General features: G+C 37.4%; 2 protein-coding genes and 1 long non-coding RNA gene across 3 annotated transcripts; 2 read left to right on the top strand and 1 right to left on the bottom strand.

Annotated features, from left to right (window-relative positions):
• The first annotated feature begins 633 nt into the window (after nt 1–633).
• Nucleotides 634–1,812, top strand: LOC114141039 (uncharacterized). Its single transcript, XR_003594749.1, has 5 exons — nt 634–840; nt 1,077–1,130; nt 1,371–1,389; nt 1,597–1,659; nt 1,747–1,812. It is a non-coding gene; the product is annotated as an uncharacterized LOC114141039 (long non-coding RNA).
• Nucleotides 1,813–1,984: 172 nt separating this feature from the next.
• Nucleotides 1,985–7,960, top strand: LOC114141189 (L-rhamnose-binding lectin CSL3-like; the record flags this gene model as incomplete). Its single annotated transcript, XM_028011670.1, has 8 exons — nt 1,985–2,087; nt 6,432–6,514; nt 6,699–6,752; nt 6,958–6,985; nt 7,123–7,191; nt 7,281–7,410; nt 7,522–7,625; nt 7,880–7,960. Coding segments are annotated over 7 exons (570 nt in total), but the record flags the coding sequence as incomplete, so codon positions are not given.
• A 4,118-nt stretch (nt 7,961–12,078) lies between these two features.
• On the bottom strand, nt 12,079–20,513 carry LOC114141188 (galactose-specific lectin nattectin-like). Its single transcript, XM_028011669.1, has 8 exons — nt 20,496–20,513; nt 18,041–18,345; nt 17,448–17,511; nt 16,134–16,143; nt 15,759–15,844; nt 13,456–13,590; nt 12,471–12,582; nt 12,079–12,290 (listed from the first exon to the last, which is right to left on the bottom strand). Exons 1-8 carry the CDS (start codon nt 20,511–20,513, stop codon nt 12,220–12,222), a joined length of 801 nt encoding a protein of 266 aa, XP_027867470.1. The 3' UTR covers nt 12,079–12,219.
• Between the last annotated feature and the right edge of the window lie 276 nt (nt 20,514–20,789).

Here is a 20,789-nt window from a genome sequence, read left to right as displayed (position 1 = left end):
TTTAAATGAACCTTATAAGCTATAATATTTATTTGACCATAGTAGGATTTGTATTTGGTTTATATTTCTGTTTTGTCTCATTTCAATTTCACTCCTTTCTGCATTAAATCCTCTTCACATTCAACAGATTCTTGTAGGAAGTAATGCAAGACAGTTTAACTGACTGAGATCATCAATAAAGCACTGATGTACATTTCAGCAGTACATTGCACCCAGTATACTGTTGCACATTGGCACTGTCCTGATGGAGAAAACAGGACAGAAAACAAGAACAGCTGATCCAAACGGAGAGTTCTCTACATCATCACAACAGCTGATAACCCTGGAACCAACTGGACAACAACAGCTGCACACTGCTGCACAGCAGATAACCAACCAGCTGGATATCTGACATGTGAAGAGACCAAACTAGCTCTACACCTGTCGTTTCCCAGAATGCATCTGGCCCCTACCGGTAATCTGCTTTTACAGTATGGCTGCACTTTACCCTGAGTGTTGCTAGTGAAACTGAATCAAAAACATGGATACTAAAAATAAATTCATACTGTTACATTTATACAATTTTAAAGCACATTTTTACAGTTACTTGAATCATCTAAGCACAGCACTGAAATATTTCCATCATCTGATAAAACCTGACACATTCCTGCCTCACCCATCACCAACCTGGAGTTCTGGTCAGAAAACCTCAACAGGACGAATTGTTGCCTGGATAAAGACATTTTGTTCCTCTGTCAGATCATCAGTGAAGGTTTATAAACCCTCCATTCCCTGGTTGAAGGCACACTGCTGCTAGTGAATCTGGTTTCTGCTGCTGCTTTGATTCTTCATCACAACAAGGTAAAATTTGACTGAACAAACCCAAAAAAAGCTGCTTACAATTCTGTTCTTCTAATATATGTTATGATAAATTCTAGTTCTGATTCTCAGAGACATGAAAACTTGTTTCCATCATGTTTATATTGATGGATGAAATGTATGATTTGGTTCAGCAGCTTGTTGAAAATGTTGTAGAAAATCATCTAATATTTTGAGTCATATTTCAGAGTAACTGAATGTTTCTTATCTTCATACAGATGAAATTTGTTCTTTTTACTTTGTTCCTTTGTGGATTCATCCTGGAAATCAATGTGAGTGAAAATCTTCTCTTCTGTTTGCTGTTTAGAAAATCATTTGTTAAAAATCTACATTTTGTGTTTTTATTTCTTTATTTTGACTGTATGTGAAACAGGCAGTGAAACACAGAAATGTGTCTGTATGAACAGCAGATAAACGATGATAACTTTATCTTCAATCAACTCTAAAAACTTTGAAGACAAAAAAGTTTTTAAAAGTAATTATTTTTTATATCTGTCTCTCTTGGTTAACAGGGAAAAAGTTCATCAGGAGGTTTGTGCTTTAATCTTTCTGGTGTTTTGAGTTCACAAGGTGGCGCTGCAGGTTTTAGTATGAAGACAAGCTGGGCATGAAGGCTGATGTTGAATGTTCATCATTTATTGGATCTAAAACTGTTAAACATGAATTTATCTTTAGTTCGTGGGTGTTTGGACTTTTCTGTGTCCTGATATGAATATGATCTGAATGTCTCATATGCAGCATGGCTCCCAGAGGAAAAATCCCTTGTTGCCTGTGAAGGAACAGTGGCTCGACTCCACTGTGGTAAGGTCACTGGTTTCACTGGTCGGTTCTGGAGCATTACACCATGAATACATTCAGGTTTCCAACATTTCCTCTTCGCTCTGGCAGAAGAAGGTCAGGCTATCTATGTGACCAGTGCTACATACGGACGCAATGATAAGAAGACTTGCAGCGCTCGTAGACCGGCCGACCAGCTAAAGAACACTCAATCCTTCACATACGCAGAGGAAGTTGGTTAGAGGTACAGAGCTTCAGTATTTCCTGAAGGTTTATCAAACTGGATGTGAATGAGTGAATGAGGAGGACTAAGAAAGGCAAATCGCTGACTTTGATCTGAATCCACAGATGCAACGGGAAACAGTGGTGTAAAGTCAAAGCCAGTAACTATGTGTTCGGAGATCCCTGCTATGGAACCTACAAGTACCTGGAGGTGGAATATATTTGTTACGGTGAGTTCAGGCTCTCACTTCACTAAAATCCTTCTCAAAACAGGAACAGCTTCAACAAGTTGGTGCAACACAAACAGCAACTTTATGGATGTTGTTCCTGCTCATTTGAATGTTGTGCCTTTTCTAAACAAAAAGCCATCAGTAGCAGCTTTATTCACTTTTTTGTTTAGCCTGATTGACAAACCCAGGATCTTAAATTGGTAAATAATTAAATACATACAAATTTTGTTTTCCTTACACTTTAAAAAATACTCTGTGCTAAATTCAGTTGTTATTTTTATTTATCTCTTTGTTTTTGTTTCCTTTGACTCTTTCTTAGTTTAAAGATAGAAATCACCATAATGTCATAAAAATTATTTCTTCAGGTTTGGACAACCCTGACCGCCCTCCTCATGAGACTGTCTTGGTCAGAGGCTTCTCCAGACTCGCTGTAATACAGACTGCTACAAGAGATCTCTACTGCCAAAAGCCATCAGCATCTACACTGTAAAATCTAATTAGTTATCAATAACTCAAAAAGCATGTAAACTGACTGCCCTTAACAAAACAAGTACATAAAAGTACATATTTTAAGTTGCACCAACTAGTGCATCCTTTGGAGAGTACACTTACAGATGAGTTAAAGCAGCTCAACCCATCAAGCACTTAAATCAAGAGCCACCTGCCTCAAATATCTATGCATAAATCAAAACAGGTTCCAATCTTCTGAGTCCAAATCCAAAAATACTTTATTGACTCCACGTGGAAATTAAATGTTGTTGTAACTTATTAATTCAAATTTTTCAGTTCTTCTTGATGCTGACGGCTGTTGACAGGAATGATCTCCTATAGCAGTCTGTATCACAGTAAATCTGAAGAAGCCTCTGACTGAACACACTCTTTTCCCAAGACAGTCTGAAGAGGTTGTCAGGGTTCATAGTTTCTTGATTTTATGAATAATCCTCTGTGCATCATCATCATGTCCAGAGGTTCCCCAGTCGTGCCCAGAATAGAAGCAGAAGTCGCCTTCTTCATCAGGATGCTGATGAAGACTCTGGTGCTGCTGCCCCAACAGATGATGGCTGACGACAACAAACTGAGAGAAGATCTGCAGCATCTTGTTGAAAACCTGGAAGGATCTTAGCGTCCTCAAGAAGCTGACAGAAAATAATCTGAATTACAATTAAACATAACAAATAAAGTAATATCACAGATTATAGCGTTGAAAATCTTTTTATTTTTCTTCCTGTTGTATCAAACTTAAAGACAGTTTTTCTCTCCAACTGCTTCTCTTTGTAAACTTCTTCAGCCAAAATAAAACAAAAAGCTGAAAGAGGAATATGTACATGTCCTTACTTTAAATAATTAAGTTTTTAAGATTAACAATGTATTCCTCTCATTTCACAGGAGCTAGGCTGGTAGCTGAACTCTGCTGGCAAACACCAAACTGTTAGCAAGCAACCCTTGTCAGTGTTTGTAGTTAGTAACAAATATATCCATGAATGACTTTTTGTTATTTCACCTTCAATGAAACGCTGGTAAATACAAACTGAATGTTCCCATAACTGAGTGGCTCTTAGATGCTCATGTGAGAACTTAGCAAGCAGGTTATGTAGAAGTCACTGGGGCCACGACCAAGTGGAACTGGGAGAACTCAGAGTACAATAATCCACATGAACATCACATCTAGAAGTGGATATTAATGAATAGTTCTACATCACCCAGTTCTACAGTCATTCACTGAGAGAACAGACTTTAAACTACTGCTGGTAGTTTATAAATCACTGAACGGATCAAATATCTGCTGCTGCAGGATCAACCTTCCAGACCTCTCAGCTTCTGTTTCTGGTTCTGCTCTGGATCAGAACCAGAACCAAACATGGAGAAGCAGCATTCAGCTTCTATGCACCACAATTCTGGAACCAACTTCCAGAAAACTTCAAAACAGCCAAAACACTGAGTACCTTTAAGTCAAGGCTAAAACCCACCTGTTTAAAGTTGCTTTTAACCATAATGAATGGAACACTGATCAACATGATATTGATGATTATTGATGATATTGATGATCGCTCTGTTTTTATGACTTTTTGTTTTTCTGTTTTATGATGTAAAAAGTTATTTTGGTGAAATGTGCTATACAAATAAACTTGATCGATTGATTTGCAATAGACCACCAGAAGGCCCAAAACTCTGATAGTAGTTTTATGTTTTGATTCCTATATAACAGAAAACCCACACATGCACACGCCCACACGCCCACACGCCCACCGCACCAATACATGCGCACACACACACACACACATGCCCACACATGCACACACACACACACACACACACACATGTTTGTCTCTCTATCTTTGCAGGGACTTTCCATTGACTTTGATTAATTTCTACAGCCCAACCCTAACCAAAACTCAATACACATCCTAGTCCTAAACCTAACTCTTAACCCAAAAACACAATTTCCCCTTGTGGGGGCCAAGTCCTGGTCCCCACAAGGGGGAGTGTCTCCACAATGTAATATGTGTCAGGAAAATGGTCCCACAATGCATCAAATACCTGCTGCTCACACAAATGGTTGCGTGTGTGTGTGTGTTTGTGTGTGTGTGTGTGTGTTTGAACCAGGTTTTTATGTGTTCATGGGAACCTTTAGTCCCTCTACATTGTGGGGACATCTCTTGGTCCCCATGAGGTAAAATGCTGATTTTGTGTAACAGTAAGGTATGTGATGGTGACGGAATGCTTGGTCTGTCAATGAAACACACAAACACACACACACACACACACACACACACACACACACACACACACACACACACACACACACACACACACACACACACACACACACACAAAAACACACACAGGCCGGTCTGTCAGGATCTCCCAGGCCTTTTTCTCTCCACAGTTCGCTCCTGGACTGCTGCATTATTAACATAAGAAAAACTCCAGAGGACAAACAAATCTGGGTATTTAAATCTTATTTCTGAAAAGTAAAGAAAAGACTCACATGTTAGTTTTGCTTACGGCAGTAACTCAGGATTGTGCTCCTTGTGTTAATGGAGGAGTGTGTAAATGGCTTTGCATTGTTCAAGAGCCTTTCCTTCACTGAGGAGCTCAAGTAGTTGAAGAAAAACTCCAAGGAATCTTTAAAATAACGTGCAGAACGGCCAGGTCCACTTTAATTGTGACCAGAGTGAGTAAGGGGAAGGCTTGGGGTCAGAAGGAGGTCAATCCTGAAGCTACTTCTTCACATTTCTGATTATTAGAGCTTATTTAACCTTTTGCTGTTTCCTGGTTGTCAGAATGTTAACGTCAGGCTTAAGGTGTTAGTTTGGAAAAACCAGTTGGATTTTATGCTGTTGCTAAACAAAACTGTTCTTATTCTCCCTGAAATGTTTGCCTTAAACATTTTATCTTTGAGAAGAAGCTCTTATCATTAGATATCACACCATTCATACAAGATATTTATGCCTAAATCTTAATCCGTTTGTAGTTTATAGCATGTTGCTGATGCTTATGGGGATCTCATTCAACATAAATATTCATAAACATAAACATGAACCTCCAGTCCCAGACAAAGCAGCACAGACTCTGGTGCAGAAACATCCACATCACATTTACAGATAATTTTCTCTCTGTGCTTTTCCAGAATCCCAAGGCCTTAGAAACGACTTGGTGACCATTTCCAGACTCAAATAGCAAAGATTTATTTCTTCTCTCTTCCTAAATGTATTTACATCATGGCATGATAAATGAAGCTATATTTCAACAAAATCTATAGAGAGGATTGAAATTAATTCATCATTTAAAACAGCATTTTGTAGTTACTGGAATCAACTTTGCATGACACTGAAATTTGTCCACAATCTGACAAAACTGAGAAAAAGCAAATTCAGAAGGAATCGTTAGCTCCAACATGTTTCCAGAGATATTAGTAAGGTTTTAAATATTGAACTCATCCAAGAGTAAAATAACTGGGATTTCATAGAGCAGATAAAGACATTAATGGTTTATGATTCCTGTAGAAAACCAGAGAGCAGATGGAGACGGCTGACAGAATCACGATCCACATCAAGGCCAAGAATCTTTGTTAACAGAAAATCCCACCTGGCTGCTGCAGCCAGTAACTAAAACCCAACTGGGTTTTTCCATCCCAACATTTTCAGTCTGGTGTACCTGCTAGCTGGGCTGGGGGCTATAAAGAGGTGATCAGTGATTTATCAACAGGAATGAGGAGAAAAGGCTTCAGGTGTGACACACCCATCACCAACCTGAACTTCTGGTCAGAAAACCTCAACAGGCTGAATTGTTGCCTGGATAAAGACATTTTGTTCCTCTGTCAGATCATCAGTGAAGGTTTATAAACCCTCCATTCCCTGGTTGAAGGCACACTGCTGCTAGTGAGTCCTGCTGCTGCTGCTGCTTGGATTCTTCATCACAACAAGGTAAGATTTGACTTAAAACTGGAAAATTAATAGTAAGATTAAGTCTTGCAAAAAACTTTATGTTCATATTTATTAATTCAACTGTGCCATTTAGTTCAGCAGATTGTTGAAAATATTTCAGCAAATCATTGAGTTTTTCTCAGTCATATCTCAGAGTAACTGAATGTTTCCTATTTTCATACAGATGAAATTCGTCCTTTTTACTTTGTTCCTTTGTGGATTCGTCCTGGAAATCAATGTGAGTGAAAACCTTCTCTTCTCTTTGTGGTTTGAATATCTGTTGTTAAAAACATTATTTTACTGGTTTTATTTAGCAATTATAGTTTTCTTGTCATTCAGTTGTTAACCAGATTTTAATTTGATGCTTACATCTCTAAGGAGCTTGAAGTAAAAATCCTGCCGTTTCTATTTGTGATTCATTTTGTTGTTGTTTTTTTTACCAGGCTGGACGTGGTTTTCAAAAACCGAAAAGTTAGTTTTGCAAGTTTTAGTATGAACACAAGATTATTTAATCTAAAATTATGAAACATAAATTTTGCTTTAGGTCATGGATAGCTGAACTTGTCAGTGTATTGATATTAATATGATCTGAATCTCTCATATAACAGAACCAAGGTTGTCCACACAATTACAAACTGCTGTGGCATGTGAGGGATCAGAGGCTCAATTATCGTGTGGTAAGGTCACTGGTTTTACTGGTTTTTGTGGAGAATTACATCATGAGTACATTCAGATTTCCAACATTTCGTCTTCTGTCTTCCAACAGCGAATGAGGATATATTTGTGGTCAGTGCTATATATGGACGCAGCGATCGGATGATGTGCTCCTATGGGATACCTGACGAGCAGACGAAGAACACTAATTGTGCTATGATGGCAAATTCAGTGTTACAGAGGTACAGAGCTTCAATCTTTCCTAAAGGGTTTTCTAACTGGATATTAATTAACAAATCCAAGAAACGGCAAATCACAATTTCTAGGAAACTGACCTTGATGTGAATCCACAGATGCGATGGGGAAACGATGTGCACTGTTTTTGCCAGTAGCTCTGTGTTCGGAGATCCCTGTGTTGGGACCTACAAGTACCTGGAGGTGATATATCTATGTTAAAGTGAGTTTATGGTCTAACTTTAAATTTTTCTAAAATTCAAGAACAACATTGAAAAGCATTAATGTCACAGTTGTTTTATTCAGCTGATTTAAATTTCCTTCCTTTATCTTAAGGAAACTCCATCAGTAGCAGCTTTACCATGTTTTTAACCTGATTAACAAATCCAGCTTTTCAATTAGGAAATTAATTAACAGAAATATATTTTTTAAAGATTCTAAATTCATCCATATTTGCAAGATTCCTTTTTTTTGCAGCGACGATCAGATCTGCTGTGCTGAGGATGAAATGCATCATAATCAGTAACATCTACAGACGTTGTGATCCACTGATGTGCAGCTTCATCTGTCTTCAGTTTCTTTTTATGTTTACTTAGCATTTTATTTGTTTTTCTTCTCCAATCTTCATCTTTTTTTGCTTCTATTTCAACTTTCCTCAATAAACCTGACTTGCGTTTACATTTTGCTCAGTTTGTTTTGCTTTGTTCGCTACAAACAGCCTGATGGGGACGAAAACTTTGACAAACTCCTTCCAAACTATGAAGGTAGTTTAAAAACTGTTTCCAGCCTGAACAGGAAGGAACATGTGGAGGAAGTTGGTTGAATGTCTGTGAGAACGCTGCCTGCTGTCATCTGGATCAGATCAAGATGGCCGCCAACCAGAAGTGACACATTTAGGATGTTTTTTTGTTTACACACAAAAACTAGCATTTTTATTTTTGCCAAACGTTGCATATACTTTCACGCCATTAGTTTTACCTCCCATATTTAATGTGGTCATTGTTGGCTGAGGTTTGTGGGGCTTATTTACAAAAATGGAAAAATGCTTCATCCAACCTCCAAACTATAAAAAAAACAGAACGTCTCCTGGAGAAAACAGGATGCGTTCAAGAACATCTGATCCAAACGGAGAGTTCTCTACATCATCACAACAGCTGATAACCCTGGAACCAACTGGACAACAACAGCTGCACACTGCTGCACAGCAGATAACCAACCAGCTGGATATCTGACATGTGAAGAGACCAAACTAGCTCTACACCTGTCGTTTCCCAGAATGCATCTGGCCCCTACCAGTAATCTGCTTTTACAGTATGGCTGCACTTTACCCTGAGTGTTGCTAGTGAAACTGAATCAAAAACATGGATACTAAAAATAAATTCATACTGTTAAATTTATACAATTTTAAAGCACATTTTTACAGTTACTTGAATCATCTAAGCACAGCACTGAAATATTTCCATAATCTGATAAAACCTGACATATTCCTGCCTCACCCATCACCAACCTGGAGTTCTGGTCAGAAAACCTCAACAGGACGAATTGTTGCCTGGATAAAGACATTTTGTTCCTCTGTCAGATCATCAGTGAAGGTTTATAAACCCTCCATTCCCTGGTTGAAGGCACACTGCTGCTAGTGAATCTGGTTTCTGCTGCTGCTCTGATTCTTCATCACAACAAGGTAAAATTTGACTGAACAAACCCAAAAAAAGCTGCTTACAATTCTGTTCTTCTAATATATGTTATGATAAATTCTAGTTCTGATTCTCAGAGACATGAAAACTTGTTTCCATCATGTTTATATTGATGGATGAAATGTATGATTTGGTTCAGCAGCTTGTTGAAAATGTTGTAGAAAATCATCTAATATTTTGAGTCATATTTCAGAGTAACTGAATGTTTCTTATCTTCATACAGATGAAATTTGTTCTTTTTACTTTGTTCCTTTGTGGATTCATCCTGGAAATCAATGTGAGTGAAAATCTTCTCTTCTGTTTGCTGTTTAGAAAATCAGTTGTTAAAAATCTACTTTTAGTGTTTTTATTTTTTTAACAATACACAAAAAAACAATAATTATCCTTGACATTAATCTTTTGTAAATTTTTTATATTACATTTAAATTTTTTTTTTTCAATGGGTGATCTTTATAGTTGAATTTGAGACACTTATTATGTTCTGGGTCAAATTGACCCGCTGATTAAAATCAATACAAGCGAGTCATGCAGAGCAGGGGGATCTGATGACTGCAGTTGAGAAACACAGTTTTATATACAAATTATACTACAGTGGACATATAAAAACCTTTTTCTTTTTTGACCCCACATTGGCATGTACAAGGTTTATACAGCCACCGTATTTATAGTCATGTCGGACAGTAGGGAGGTGCTGAGTGTATTCTTCTTCTTGGGGGGTTTAACAGAAAATAATTGAAGCTCTGCTATGGAGTGAGTTTGCTGCACTGAAAGTAAAGGGGCAGAATAATATTGCACGCTTCACTTTGCAGTTTTTTATTTGTTAAAACAGTTTAAAATATCCAATAAATTTCGTTCCACCTCACAATTGTGTCCCACTGATTCTTCACAAAATAATAAAAAAATATTTATGTTTAAAGCCTGAATAGCAGCAAAAGGCTGAAAAGTACAAGGAGGTCAAATATTTTCGCAAGGCGCTGTAATTCAAAATAAAACTAAATACAAGACACATACACACCAATTTACACTAAAAATAAAGACATAAATTATGTGAATATCCTACCTGTGATCAACCAGCTTGGTTTTTTATTTTGATCTGGAAGAAAATATATATTTAAGAGTCACATTGCCTCCCCTCATCCACAGCACTAATTATGTGCTTGGTAAATAAATAATCTGTACAGTCACTTGACTTGTGGTGCAGATTAACGTGGACCTAATGACACACTGGTGCAGCAGTCCGGTGAGCTTTCCCACTTTAGCTTCAATGCTAGTTAATACACACACACACACACACCCACACACCCACAGAGGCATTATGCAACAGTTTTTAACACATATTTCCTCCAGATACAGTTGATATTTTGCAATGCTTAATGCAACTTGACAAAAAGTGAGCTGGTTAACAAATTCAACATAAAGAAAGGCCAATATTACACAAGCCTATTTTATGCACTTCTATTTCTATTTAAGTTTGTTTAGAACCAAAATCTGTAATTAATATTTATATCTGGAATTGTTTAGATTACTTTGGTGACTGTTAGACCCTCCCAATAATTTCAGTAATTAAGAACATTACGGGTGCTTGGTGGAGGTTTATTGATTTGGGCAAATGTCCGGTGTGATGATGGGAGGTTTTTGTAAAATGATTTTTTTGATCACTCTTTGAACTTGAAACTTCAGATTAAGTAAGAGATTTTTAGTAATTATTTTGTCAATATTTTTAACAAGAAATAAAGCATTTTTTTTCCAAACAATCAAGTCAGAAGTGCATGCAAGAATCAAGCCACCCATCACCACCCACAGCCTTTATTGGAAATGTTGTTTTTTGGAACCCAGAAGGCCACTAGTGTGTGTGTGTCTGATGAGAGCGCATTTGCAAAAACGGGAAAAGTGTGACAGCTTTGCTGAAACACATGTTCACTGGGCGGTGCGGAGCGGCGAGGAGACGCAGGGGACCCGTATCCAATGGGGAAACTCGGATCGACAAGGGATGCCCTGTTTATCCTGGATCTTGATAGAACCTCATTATTTCAAGATAGTGACTCGAAATTTTGAGATTTTAAATTTTTTTTACCAGAGTGGCAGAAACCATAAGATTAACAGCAACCCAAAAAAATTGCAACCAAAGATTTCTGACATGCAAATAAATGTTTATGTTTTGCAAATAACTTTTTCACTTCATGAGACAAAAGTTAATGATTTTAATTTAAAAAATAGTTTTTAAACTATTTTTTTTGTTTTATAAAAAAAATCATTACAGTTCAAAAATTTTGATCAGTTAAATTTTTTTTATTTGAGATTAGGTTATTCTGATGGAATAATTATGAAACAAATTTAACTCCATGCTGACCAACATATTTGGTGTTGATGGCACTCAGGGACTGAGGGAAGGAGGGAGCGGGAGATCGACAGGCGGATTAGCGCAGCGTCTGCTGTGAAGCGGGCTCTGTGGCAGTCCGTCGTGGTGAAGAGAGAGCCGAGTCAAAAAGCAAAGCTCTCGATTTACCGGTCGATCTAAGTACAAATAAACTTGATTGATTGATTGATTGATCCTCTGTGTGCCAGCAGGGGTCTGATCAGCCTCCAAGTTTCCTTCACGTTTTGTTGTGAGGTCCGTTTGTGCTCGAGTTATTTTTGTTACTCCCTCAGTTTGTTATCTTACCCTCTGTTTTAGGTCCATTTTATAATTTTTTTAAAAACTTTTTTGCAATGGTTTTACAGTGTAGGATGGCCTTTGGAGTACAAGTCAAAAATGTACAGTTTATATTTTTAGATTTTGTTAAAGATTTTAAAATATCTTCCAAACTTTGGGAGCCTGGTGGCTCAAGCATCTGGTTAGGATGCCTGATGGTTTCATGATTTCACTTGTTTGACATTACCATGGAGGTTTAGAGCCAGATTTATTTCCACTATTAATTGTATTTTACTCTAAAGTCTATCATCTTTTTCCAAAGATAAAATGACATGACAAAATTTTTTTTTTTCATGCAACAGATTTATTTGAAATCAGATTTTATCCTTGTATCTTCCAGCAGCGACGCCATGTCACATCCTGGAGGAAGTGACATCACCAGTGAGAAGGTCACATGGTCATGTTGGATTTCTCAGGAAGAGGAGGAGGAGTTAGGGTTTTTTGGCACAGATGAAGGCATGTGTTTTGCTGCATTTTTCATCATTCATGAGAAAAGCCTCTCCTGAAGAGAAATAATAATATTAATAATATAACAAAAAAATTTCAGCAGCAGGTGAATCTGTGTGGGATATTAATTCAGCAGGTCCTAAGATTTATTAATATCATCAAATGAACCGTAATTATTAACTACTAGCTGCATAGCATCATTAGCTCTGTTCTCAGAGAGTTTCAGAATGGTCACCTGGATAGTTGATCTCCAAGCAGTGTTCATTTCCACCAGAGTTGTCTGGTTGCTCGTTGTCAAACTTGACGTAGCTGAACTCTGACCCGTCACTCCACAGCCACACACCCTCCTGGAACCAAGTGTTTTTTAATCACACATTTTATTATACATGCATTTTATTATTAAGTTCCAGCACACTGAGGACTGAAGCTGTGAGGGTTATATAAGGCGTGTCCAAAGTGTGACACAGGGGACATTTTGTACCCAGAAAATTTTTTACAAGACCCAAAGATCATCACATAAATATAAAGCACAGGTGGTTTATGCACAGACAATTTTTAATATTTTATAGCAAGATCAATTCATCCGTCCATCGATCCTTTGCTTATCTGATCAGAGGTAGGAGACCCAGACCTCCCTCTCTCTGACCCTTTTCCCAGCTCCTCTGGGTACAAAGCAAAACTGTTAGAATTACTATGTTTTGATATCTTTCTTACATTAGTAGTTTTATATTACTAGTTGTCTTTTATTTTAAGGTTTAGTGTTCTCACCCCAGAGAGGATGAATTTGTTAAACTGTGTGTAAGACATAACTAACCTTTCCGTGACCTCAAGCATGTTTTCACAGGTGCTTCTTTAGGGGGCCTTCCTGAGATACGCCTTAGTTGCCTCTAAATGTCTGTGTGTAGAATTTAGTTTCTGTTTCCCTCGCTTGTTATCAGGGTACCCCTGCCCCCCCTTTTGTTAAGATCACTCTCCTACTTTCCATTCACTCCCTTTCCCTGCTAATAAAAAGAAGAGTTCTGCAGCAGAATGGCAGAATGCAAGGAGATCGGCTTGTAGGAGCTGATCCTCTGTGCTTCTCAATTCTTGCAAGAATTTGGTTGAAAATTCAGTAACATTGTCTGTGGTTCTTTTTATATAGGTTGAGAAAATACCTATCAAAACATCTGCTGTAAACCATCCCTGACTACCAAAAAATAAAATAAAATGAAAAAACTGACCTTCTCACCATCATGGCCTCCGACCCAGGTTCTCTGGAACGATCCTACCTCAAATCTGACCAGTTTCTTGAGGAAGCTGTGCTCACCGCTGCTGTGGATGGAGGCCAGATTGGCACCTAAAATATTGCAGGCAAGCTGGGAAAAACAAGCAAAATCAAAATACAAACCAAAAACACTTAAAGCAGCACACTGCAAAACTAAGTTAATAAAAACAAATCAGTTTGAATTTTTTTTAGTAAGTTTGACTCTTCTGAAGACAAACTTGTTGCACCACTTAATGATTAGCGGGCCAGTTTGTTGCTCTGAAAGTTGTTTCATTGAACAACGTCTGGAAAATTAGTCTTTTCTTTTCTCTGGACACTTTGGTGATTGATGGTAGTATTGCATTTACAGTCCTGATTTTTTATGCTGCTGGATGATAACCAGGTTACAAGCAAGGGCGTAAATCCCATCTCATTATTGGGGGGGACAATAAACAGGAAATTTTCTTAAGACCAATTTCAGGGGGTCGGCAAAGTTCCATTGAAATGTAACGTAACATGGTTTAAAATTTCTTTAAGCTTTTAAACCACCTTGGTCCTGCACATTCAAGCTGCAGGACCAAAAATGACTAGTAATGCACATCACACATGTTTTCTCAGTAACCAGCCACCTGAGAAGTAAAACTGAAATTCAAATGTTGCTTAGATACGAGTTTAGTTCAGTGTCATTGATCTAATCTCTGCTACACCTTTACAAAATTTTTAGGTTATAAATAAAAGCAAGTTTCCTCTTAATAAAATTCCTCATAAACATGGATTTATTGAAATGGCTCCCAATACAAGTTATGGGCTATTTAAATTATAAGTTAAGTTGCTTTATTTTAAAATCTTTCTTAGTTTTGTCATGTCCTGGGTGACTGAGAAACAACAAGTAGATAGAAATGAATATCTGGGAAGTATCATAATTTCAACGTAACAGAAGGGTTTATATAGAAAAATATTCAGATTTTATTTTGTGACTTAAAATGCATAACTTTTAGTTTTTTCTATCTGTTCTCAGATCCCACACACAGAGCTGTCGGCCACTCCTTCCTGTTTCAAACTCTTCTAATTAACATAAGAGTTAAAGGGCTAAATATAAATGAGATATTTGTTACCTTTGACAAAAAAGATTAAGTCTATAAAAGCAATGCAGCAGTTTTGCTAGTTTTGATTTCCAAGGCATAACAAGGCAGTTTATCAAGATTCAGTAAAAGTAATGAAATAACAAACTGCAGTATAATTTTTATTGTTAATGTTTGACTCTATTGAGCAGTGAAAGTAAATAAAATGTTTACATATCTTCTGCTTTAAGAATTTACTTACTGGAGGGTTTTTTCTTTGTGCTGCAGAGCAACAGCTAGCAGCTAGCAGCTAACAGCTAGCAGCTAGCAGCTAGCAGCTAACAGCTAGCAGCTAACAGCTAGCAGCTAACAGCTAACAGCTAGCAGCTAGCAGCTAACAGCTAGCAGCTAGCAGCTAACAGCTAGCAGCTAGCAGCTAACAGCTAGCAGCTAGCAGCTAACAGCTAACAGCTAGCAGCTAGCAGCTAACAGCTAGCAGCTAGCAGCTAACAGCTAGCAGCTAGCAGCTAACAGCTAGCTCCTCACTTCAGTGGCTCTAATGGAACCGGTTCAGCTGTTGCTCCTCCTACACTTTGGACTGAACCATTGTTTTAACAACGGTAGGGGTGGACCTAAAAATTCATTCTTATTTTTGTCTTAGATGAGTGACAGATTGATTTCATTCTTTCTTTCTCTTGACTTTTCATATTGATATTGTTTAAATGCAAATGCTAATTCAATTAGTTTTTTTGGGGGGGGGGACAATTCTAGAAATTTCCAAGATTGGGGTTCTGAACCCTCAACAGGTTTCTTCCTGTTAAAGGGAGGTTTTCCTCTCCACTGTCGCTACATGCATGTTAGATATGAAGGATTATTGTAAAGTTAATGACAAAACGCATAAAAAGTGAACTTGATGCACTGATGCATAACTAGGATTTATTGTGTGACTTGAACCGAATTAACAGTTTTTAGTGTCATGAAGCGACAGTTGTTGCGAAGTGATGATACATAAACTGAATTAAATCAAAGCATTCAGATGGGAATTCTAGATTCTAAAAACATTAATGAAATTACAAACTGATTATTTATGAAACCAACGTCTGGTCAAAGGGGGCAAAGATGAAATAAACAAAAAGTGAAATAAATAAAGTCACAGGTTTACAACACACAAAACATCAACTGTTTTTTTCCTTAAGCACTGATTTTTTTGTGACTGTACCTCAGCAGTAGCCCAGTCCGTCTCAGTACTCTGGAAGAGGAAACAGCGATTTCCATACTCAGACCAACCAGTCGGGCATAAAGGAACTGGGAAATGCAAAGAAGTGCAAAAGATCCTAAATAAGAGCTAAACAATGACATTTATTCTCAAAATGAATTTGAAGAAATTATATATATCTTATTAAATGGAAAGAGAGACTAGCAGCAAAATCCCTGTTCTTCATAAATAAATGACAATGTATTGAGGCAAAGCTGCCTCATTACAGGTTCACAAGTATTTACATCACATTTGGACTTCTGTGTTTCTTTCAAAACATAATTCAGTCAAAATGTAACAAAACTCTCAGCTTGCTTTCTGTCAGGTTGAAGTACTTACCACATGCAGCCTGTGGATAGAGAGAAAACGTAGAGATTAATAAAACCATAAGTCACTCAAAAGCTGCTAATCTAGATGGAGATTATCAACATATTAATCCTGCAAGGTAATTTTAATGCACATACTAAAAAAAATACCAATATATTTTCTTTCACATCAAAAGTTAAACTTCTCTTATTCATCATACAAAGTAAACATTTAAACCTGTATTTGCTGCAATGTTAATGTGTGAGACTCAGAGCATCAGAACCCAAACGTCTCAGAAACTTTTATTACATCAGATCAATTTTACAAAGTCATAACTTGATCTGCACAATCATGAGGACGGCAGCTGACTGGACGGATGTCCCTCCACAAGGAGGCAAGACGCAAAAGGTCAATGCTGGTTGTTAGCACAGCGCTGTAACCAAACATATTCATAAAAAGTTGAGTGAACGAAAGAAGTGTCATAGGATGAGAGCCATAGTTGCAGGACTTCAAGCAAAAGGAGCCCAGACCAGGTGCTGAGAGCATAGAAACTGTCAAGTTTAAAGGTACAAAGTATTAATTTAGAGGTGAAAAGTATAATTCTGAGGTGAGTACAATTAATTTGTAGATAATTTGTAACTAGACAATTTTAATATTCTGTAAATTTTAACCATATTTCATGTATTTGACCAATTTTAAACCAAAAATTCCAGAGGGAGCTTTTAATAGTCCAAATAGTGAGCTTAGCGATGGTCCTTTAAGTTTAAAGTCCTTTAACTCACAGTTTCAGTGCCTTTATGTAGCTGCTGTCTGTCAGTCAGTCTGTCTGTCCTGCTAGCTGTTCACCTGCCAGTGACCAATTAGCTGCTGACTGACCTGATTAGACTCACCTGGTGGAGCGCCACCTGCAGGGCACCAAGTTGCCCTTACAGTAATAAACAGAGTTTTCAGAAGAAATTTCTGTTTAAAATATCTTTTATCATCAATCAGATGTAATATTCTACATTTTGGAGACACAAAATTTTGGGTTTTCATTCTATGTGAGTCACAATTATCAAATGCAATATGTAATATTTATCTTTATGTGTAAGAAAATCTATACAATATAATGAGTATGATTGTCTGACATAAGGGAAATAAAATACTGAACTTTTCACAATAACTTTATTTTAAATGTGTTTGTTAATACAGTAAATGTATCTTCATTCTGTGACTCAAACAGCTTTAAGTCTGAACACCTTCAGCTGCCTCATCTAAAAACTCCTCAGCTTCACTCTGTAAACATTTCCTCAATAATACTTTATAATCTGTTTTTCACTTGAGAGAAAAACAAGATGGCAGACTCACTTTGACTCCGTTGCAGAGAACGCAGCTCAGAGAGGAGCAAAGCGAAGTAAAGAACTGAGGCCATCTGAGGGAGAATCATCAGGAATATTCAGTTTTTCAGAAATAATGAATTTACAGAGCTGTCATATGTATTCACACCCAGCATTGCTAACTAGCCAAGATTTATCTTTGTTCTTATCAAATAATTAAATAAAATTAAAAAATACAATGTTTGCATATTATGTTTTCTTAAAATAAACAAGAAACAAAAAGAACAACCAGAAAATCTCAAGCTTTGGGCTCTCAGTCTAAAGTCTGGCCCTGATCACTTAAGGATTTTCAGGTTTTGTTAATTTACAACCTCAAACATCTATGATGTTAATGTGATACACAAACAGAAAGTGGATTAAAATGTTGAAGTGGAGGGAAATTTTAAATAGTTTTTTATTAAGCAAGCTTTTAGCAGGGATAAATGACAGGCAAATTATCAGTGATTACAAATTAAGAATAAAAATAAAAATAATTAATAACCACCTTCATCCTATCCTAACTACTTTCCTATACTGTGTCACTAATATACTGAGCAAGGCTTTGGAGTGTAGTTCAACTCATACCCAGATGATGAAAGATCTCGGCAACAGAAATCTTCAATGTCCTTAGTCAGAGTCTTTGTCTTTGTACGGCAAAATCCTCTTCTGAATGGAAGCAAAGCAGAACTGGTTGTTGTCTTCCAAACACTCAGATCTACATCACTCAGTGAACTTTGTCCATTCACCAAGTCTGTTGCAGCAGCCTTGAGATCTTTGGGTTGAGCGCAGAGCAACGGTCGAATCAGGAACCAGGGTTGAGGGTAGATGGAACCTGTCCCTTCTAGCAGTGCAGAGTCTTCACCTCCCCGTGGTTCCAGTCCTCTGCTGATCTACTGTCTGCATTCTCTTGTTGATTGACTTCAGCAATGTGGACTAAGACCACTTTGTTCCTCTTTTCATGGGTTTTTATACTCTCTCATCCAGTGACGTGCGGTCAGGGGAGGCAGGTGAGGCAGTGCCTCACCTGCCATCATGGAAAGAAAGAAAATATATAATCATAAAGTAATTTAAATTGTTATATTCATCCGGTGGTTTGCACTAAAAAATATTTATTTTTCATGTAGCTTCACCAATTTCGATTTTTATTTGTTCAAAATCGCTGAATTTTCTTATTTTCCCATTCAAATGCTTGGAAGCGATGCCGGTGAGGCAGCAGCGAGCTCTGCCTCACCTTGGATTGCGCAACCCCTGGCTCTGCGCTGGCTGCTAAGCGGAGAGAGCATGTTGCTGTACGGCGTCAATAAAATGGTTTAAACAAATTTAATATGTGAACTTATTTCCAATAGTTTAGCTTATGTATATAATGTACAGTGCTTTTTGTCACCAACTGTGTTTGTGTAACGTGTTTCGTGTAATGAGCGATTATAAACGGCAGAGAACAGGTTCGAGGTGAGGCAGGCAGTTCTCTTGCCTCATGGCAGGGGGCGCTCAAGATCCCAGACGTTCGTCTTGTTCACTCCTCAACTGCCGAGTAAGTGACAGCGAGCTAGGCTAAACGATTCGGGAAGCAAGTCAAGTGCAGTGATAGATTATAATAGAGATAGTGATTTTTTTCCTCTCGCTCATCCCGACTTTCGACATGAATGACTACATTACAACACTAAAAAAGTTTTCTCAAGTGGACTTTCAATCGAAGCAGGTAAGACAGTAATAACATTTATTTTGTTTTTTTTTTAAGGAAATGTGTGTTTTGTGAGCTACAGTTTGTATGTGTAAGGATGCAGAAGTGAAACATAACCTGTAAACTGCTGTCAATCTATGCATCTATTTGCAAATCTGATTCTGATGACGTCAGTGCCTCACCAGCTATGAACCTCACCGCACGTCACTGCTCTCATCCCATAGTTGTGTAAGGGGTGATGGCTTATGTGACTTCTCGAACATTCGATGGCTTCGTGGAAAGCACTAAACTGTTAGAGATTTTTTAGTATTATCATTTTATTTTCTTACTCTAGTTCACATTAAGTCCATAGATCTTTGTGATCTTCTGTTTAAAGTGTTCTCTTCTTTAAATGACCTGGAGGTCACTACTGTCTGTTCAACTTTACAAGAAATAGATAACACTGAGTTTCTCAGACTTTAAACCCTTTTGCAAGAACACCTCCTAATTTAGTAACCACCTGTGAGCAATCGTATTTTGTTTTCTTGACAGTATTGACCGAGATTTGAACCGGGCTCAGACCTTTGATCAGATATCACATCTGGACCTGGGTTGTTAGATGTTTGGGTTAGAAGCTTTACGACCTCTGTTGTTTTTCCTTACTGCCCCCTTGCCTGTCCTTATTTGACAATAAAAACAGGAGCCGTTGTAAGGGCAGCCCAGAACGCTCTGTGGAACTGATCGGAGGAGAAGTTTGATAGAGCCTTCCCTTTTGCAAAAGCTCCACGTAAAATTCATATACGTTGTCTGTGGTTCTTTCTTTTATTTAGGTTCGAAAGGAAAATACCTATCAAAACCTTCCCACAGCAGTCAACGCCTTGCTCACTTCTCCTTTTAGTTGCTTGTTCACTGACTATCTGGATTCACTTCTCTAATCTGGTTTCGAAGAAAACATTCCAGTTCCTGCTTTGGAGTCTCCCTGCCTTCCCACTCAGCTCAGACCCGTTACTGGTCCTGACTAATTATAACACAGTCTGGTAACAACATGTCACCATGCTTCACACAATTCATTATTACTTCAATTACAATTCTATGCATGCTGTATCATCACCATAAATTATTAAACATAATCATCTTTTTGATTTAATTCTTCAACATAACTTATTTTAATAATCATCTGATTTTATTTCTATTCACCATTTATTCATCATGTTATTCATTTCTTGATCTGCTTTCAATTACATCAACTCTTTGTATAATCATCAGTAATCAAAATATCAATCAGAATACAAGAATTCTTCTTTTATAATCATTAACAAATCAAAATACAAGATTACTTATGTGTCTCCCAGGTTTTTATGATCTGTTTTCTGCATTTACCAGGAAAGATCTCACCATTCTATACCAGTTTTCACAACAGAGGATAATACCCTACTGTATAATATAACCGGTACCTTCTCATTTTGAACCTGATGAACCACTAAGGTTTGATGAGTTATGTCCAAATCCACCTAATACTTTATTGAGCCAAAAGGGAAATTGAAGAGTTAAAATTTATTATTTTATTTCTTAAACTGAGCTTCTTATAAAGACTTAAAAATTATTACAGTGTGGTTATGTTTTATTGCCATTTCAGTTCCACATTTATTTGGTTGGAAAGTCCATCCATCCGTC

The sequence above is a fragment of the Xiphophorus couchianus genome, chromosome 24 (assembly GCF_001444195.1).
Source record: "Xiphophorus couchianus chromosome 24, X_couchianus-1.0, whole genome shotgun sequence".
Taxonomy (NCBI): Eukaryota; Metazoa; Chordata; class Actinopteri; order Cyprinodontiformes; family Poeciliidae; genus Xiphophorus; species Xiphophorus couchianus.
Note: the sequence above shows the minus strand (reverse complement) of the source record. Positions and strands in the feature narration are given on the sequence as shown.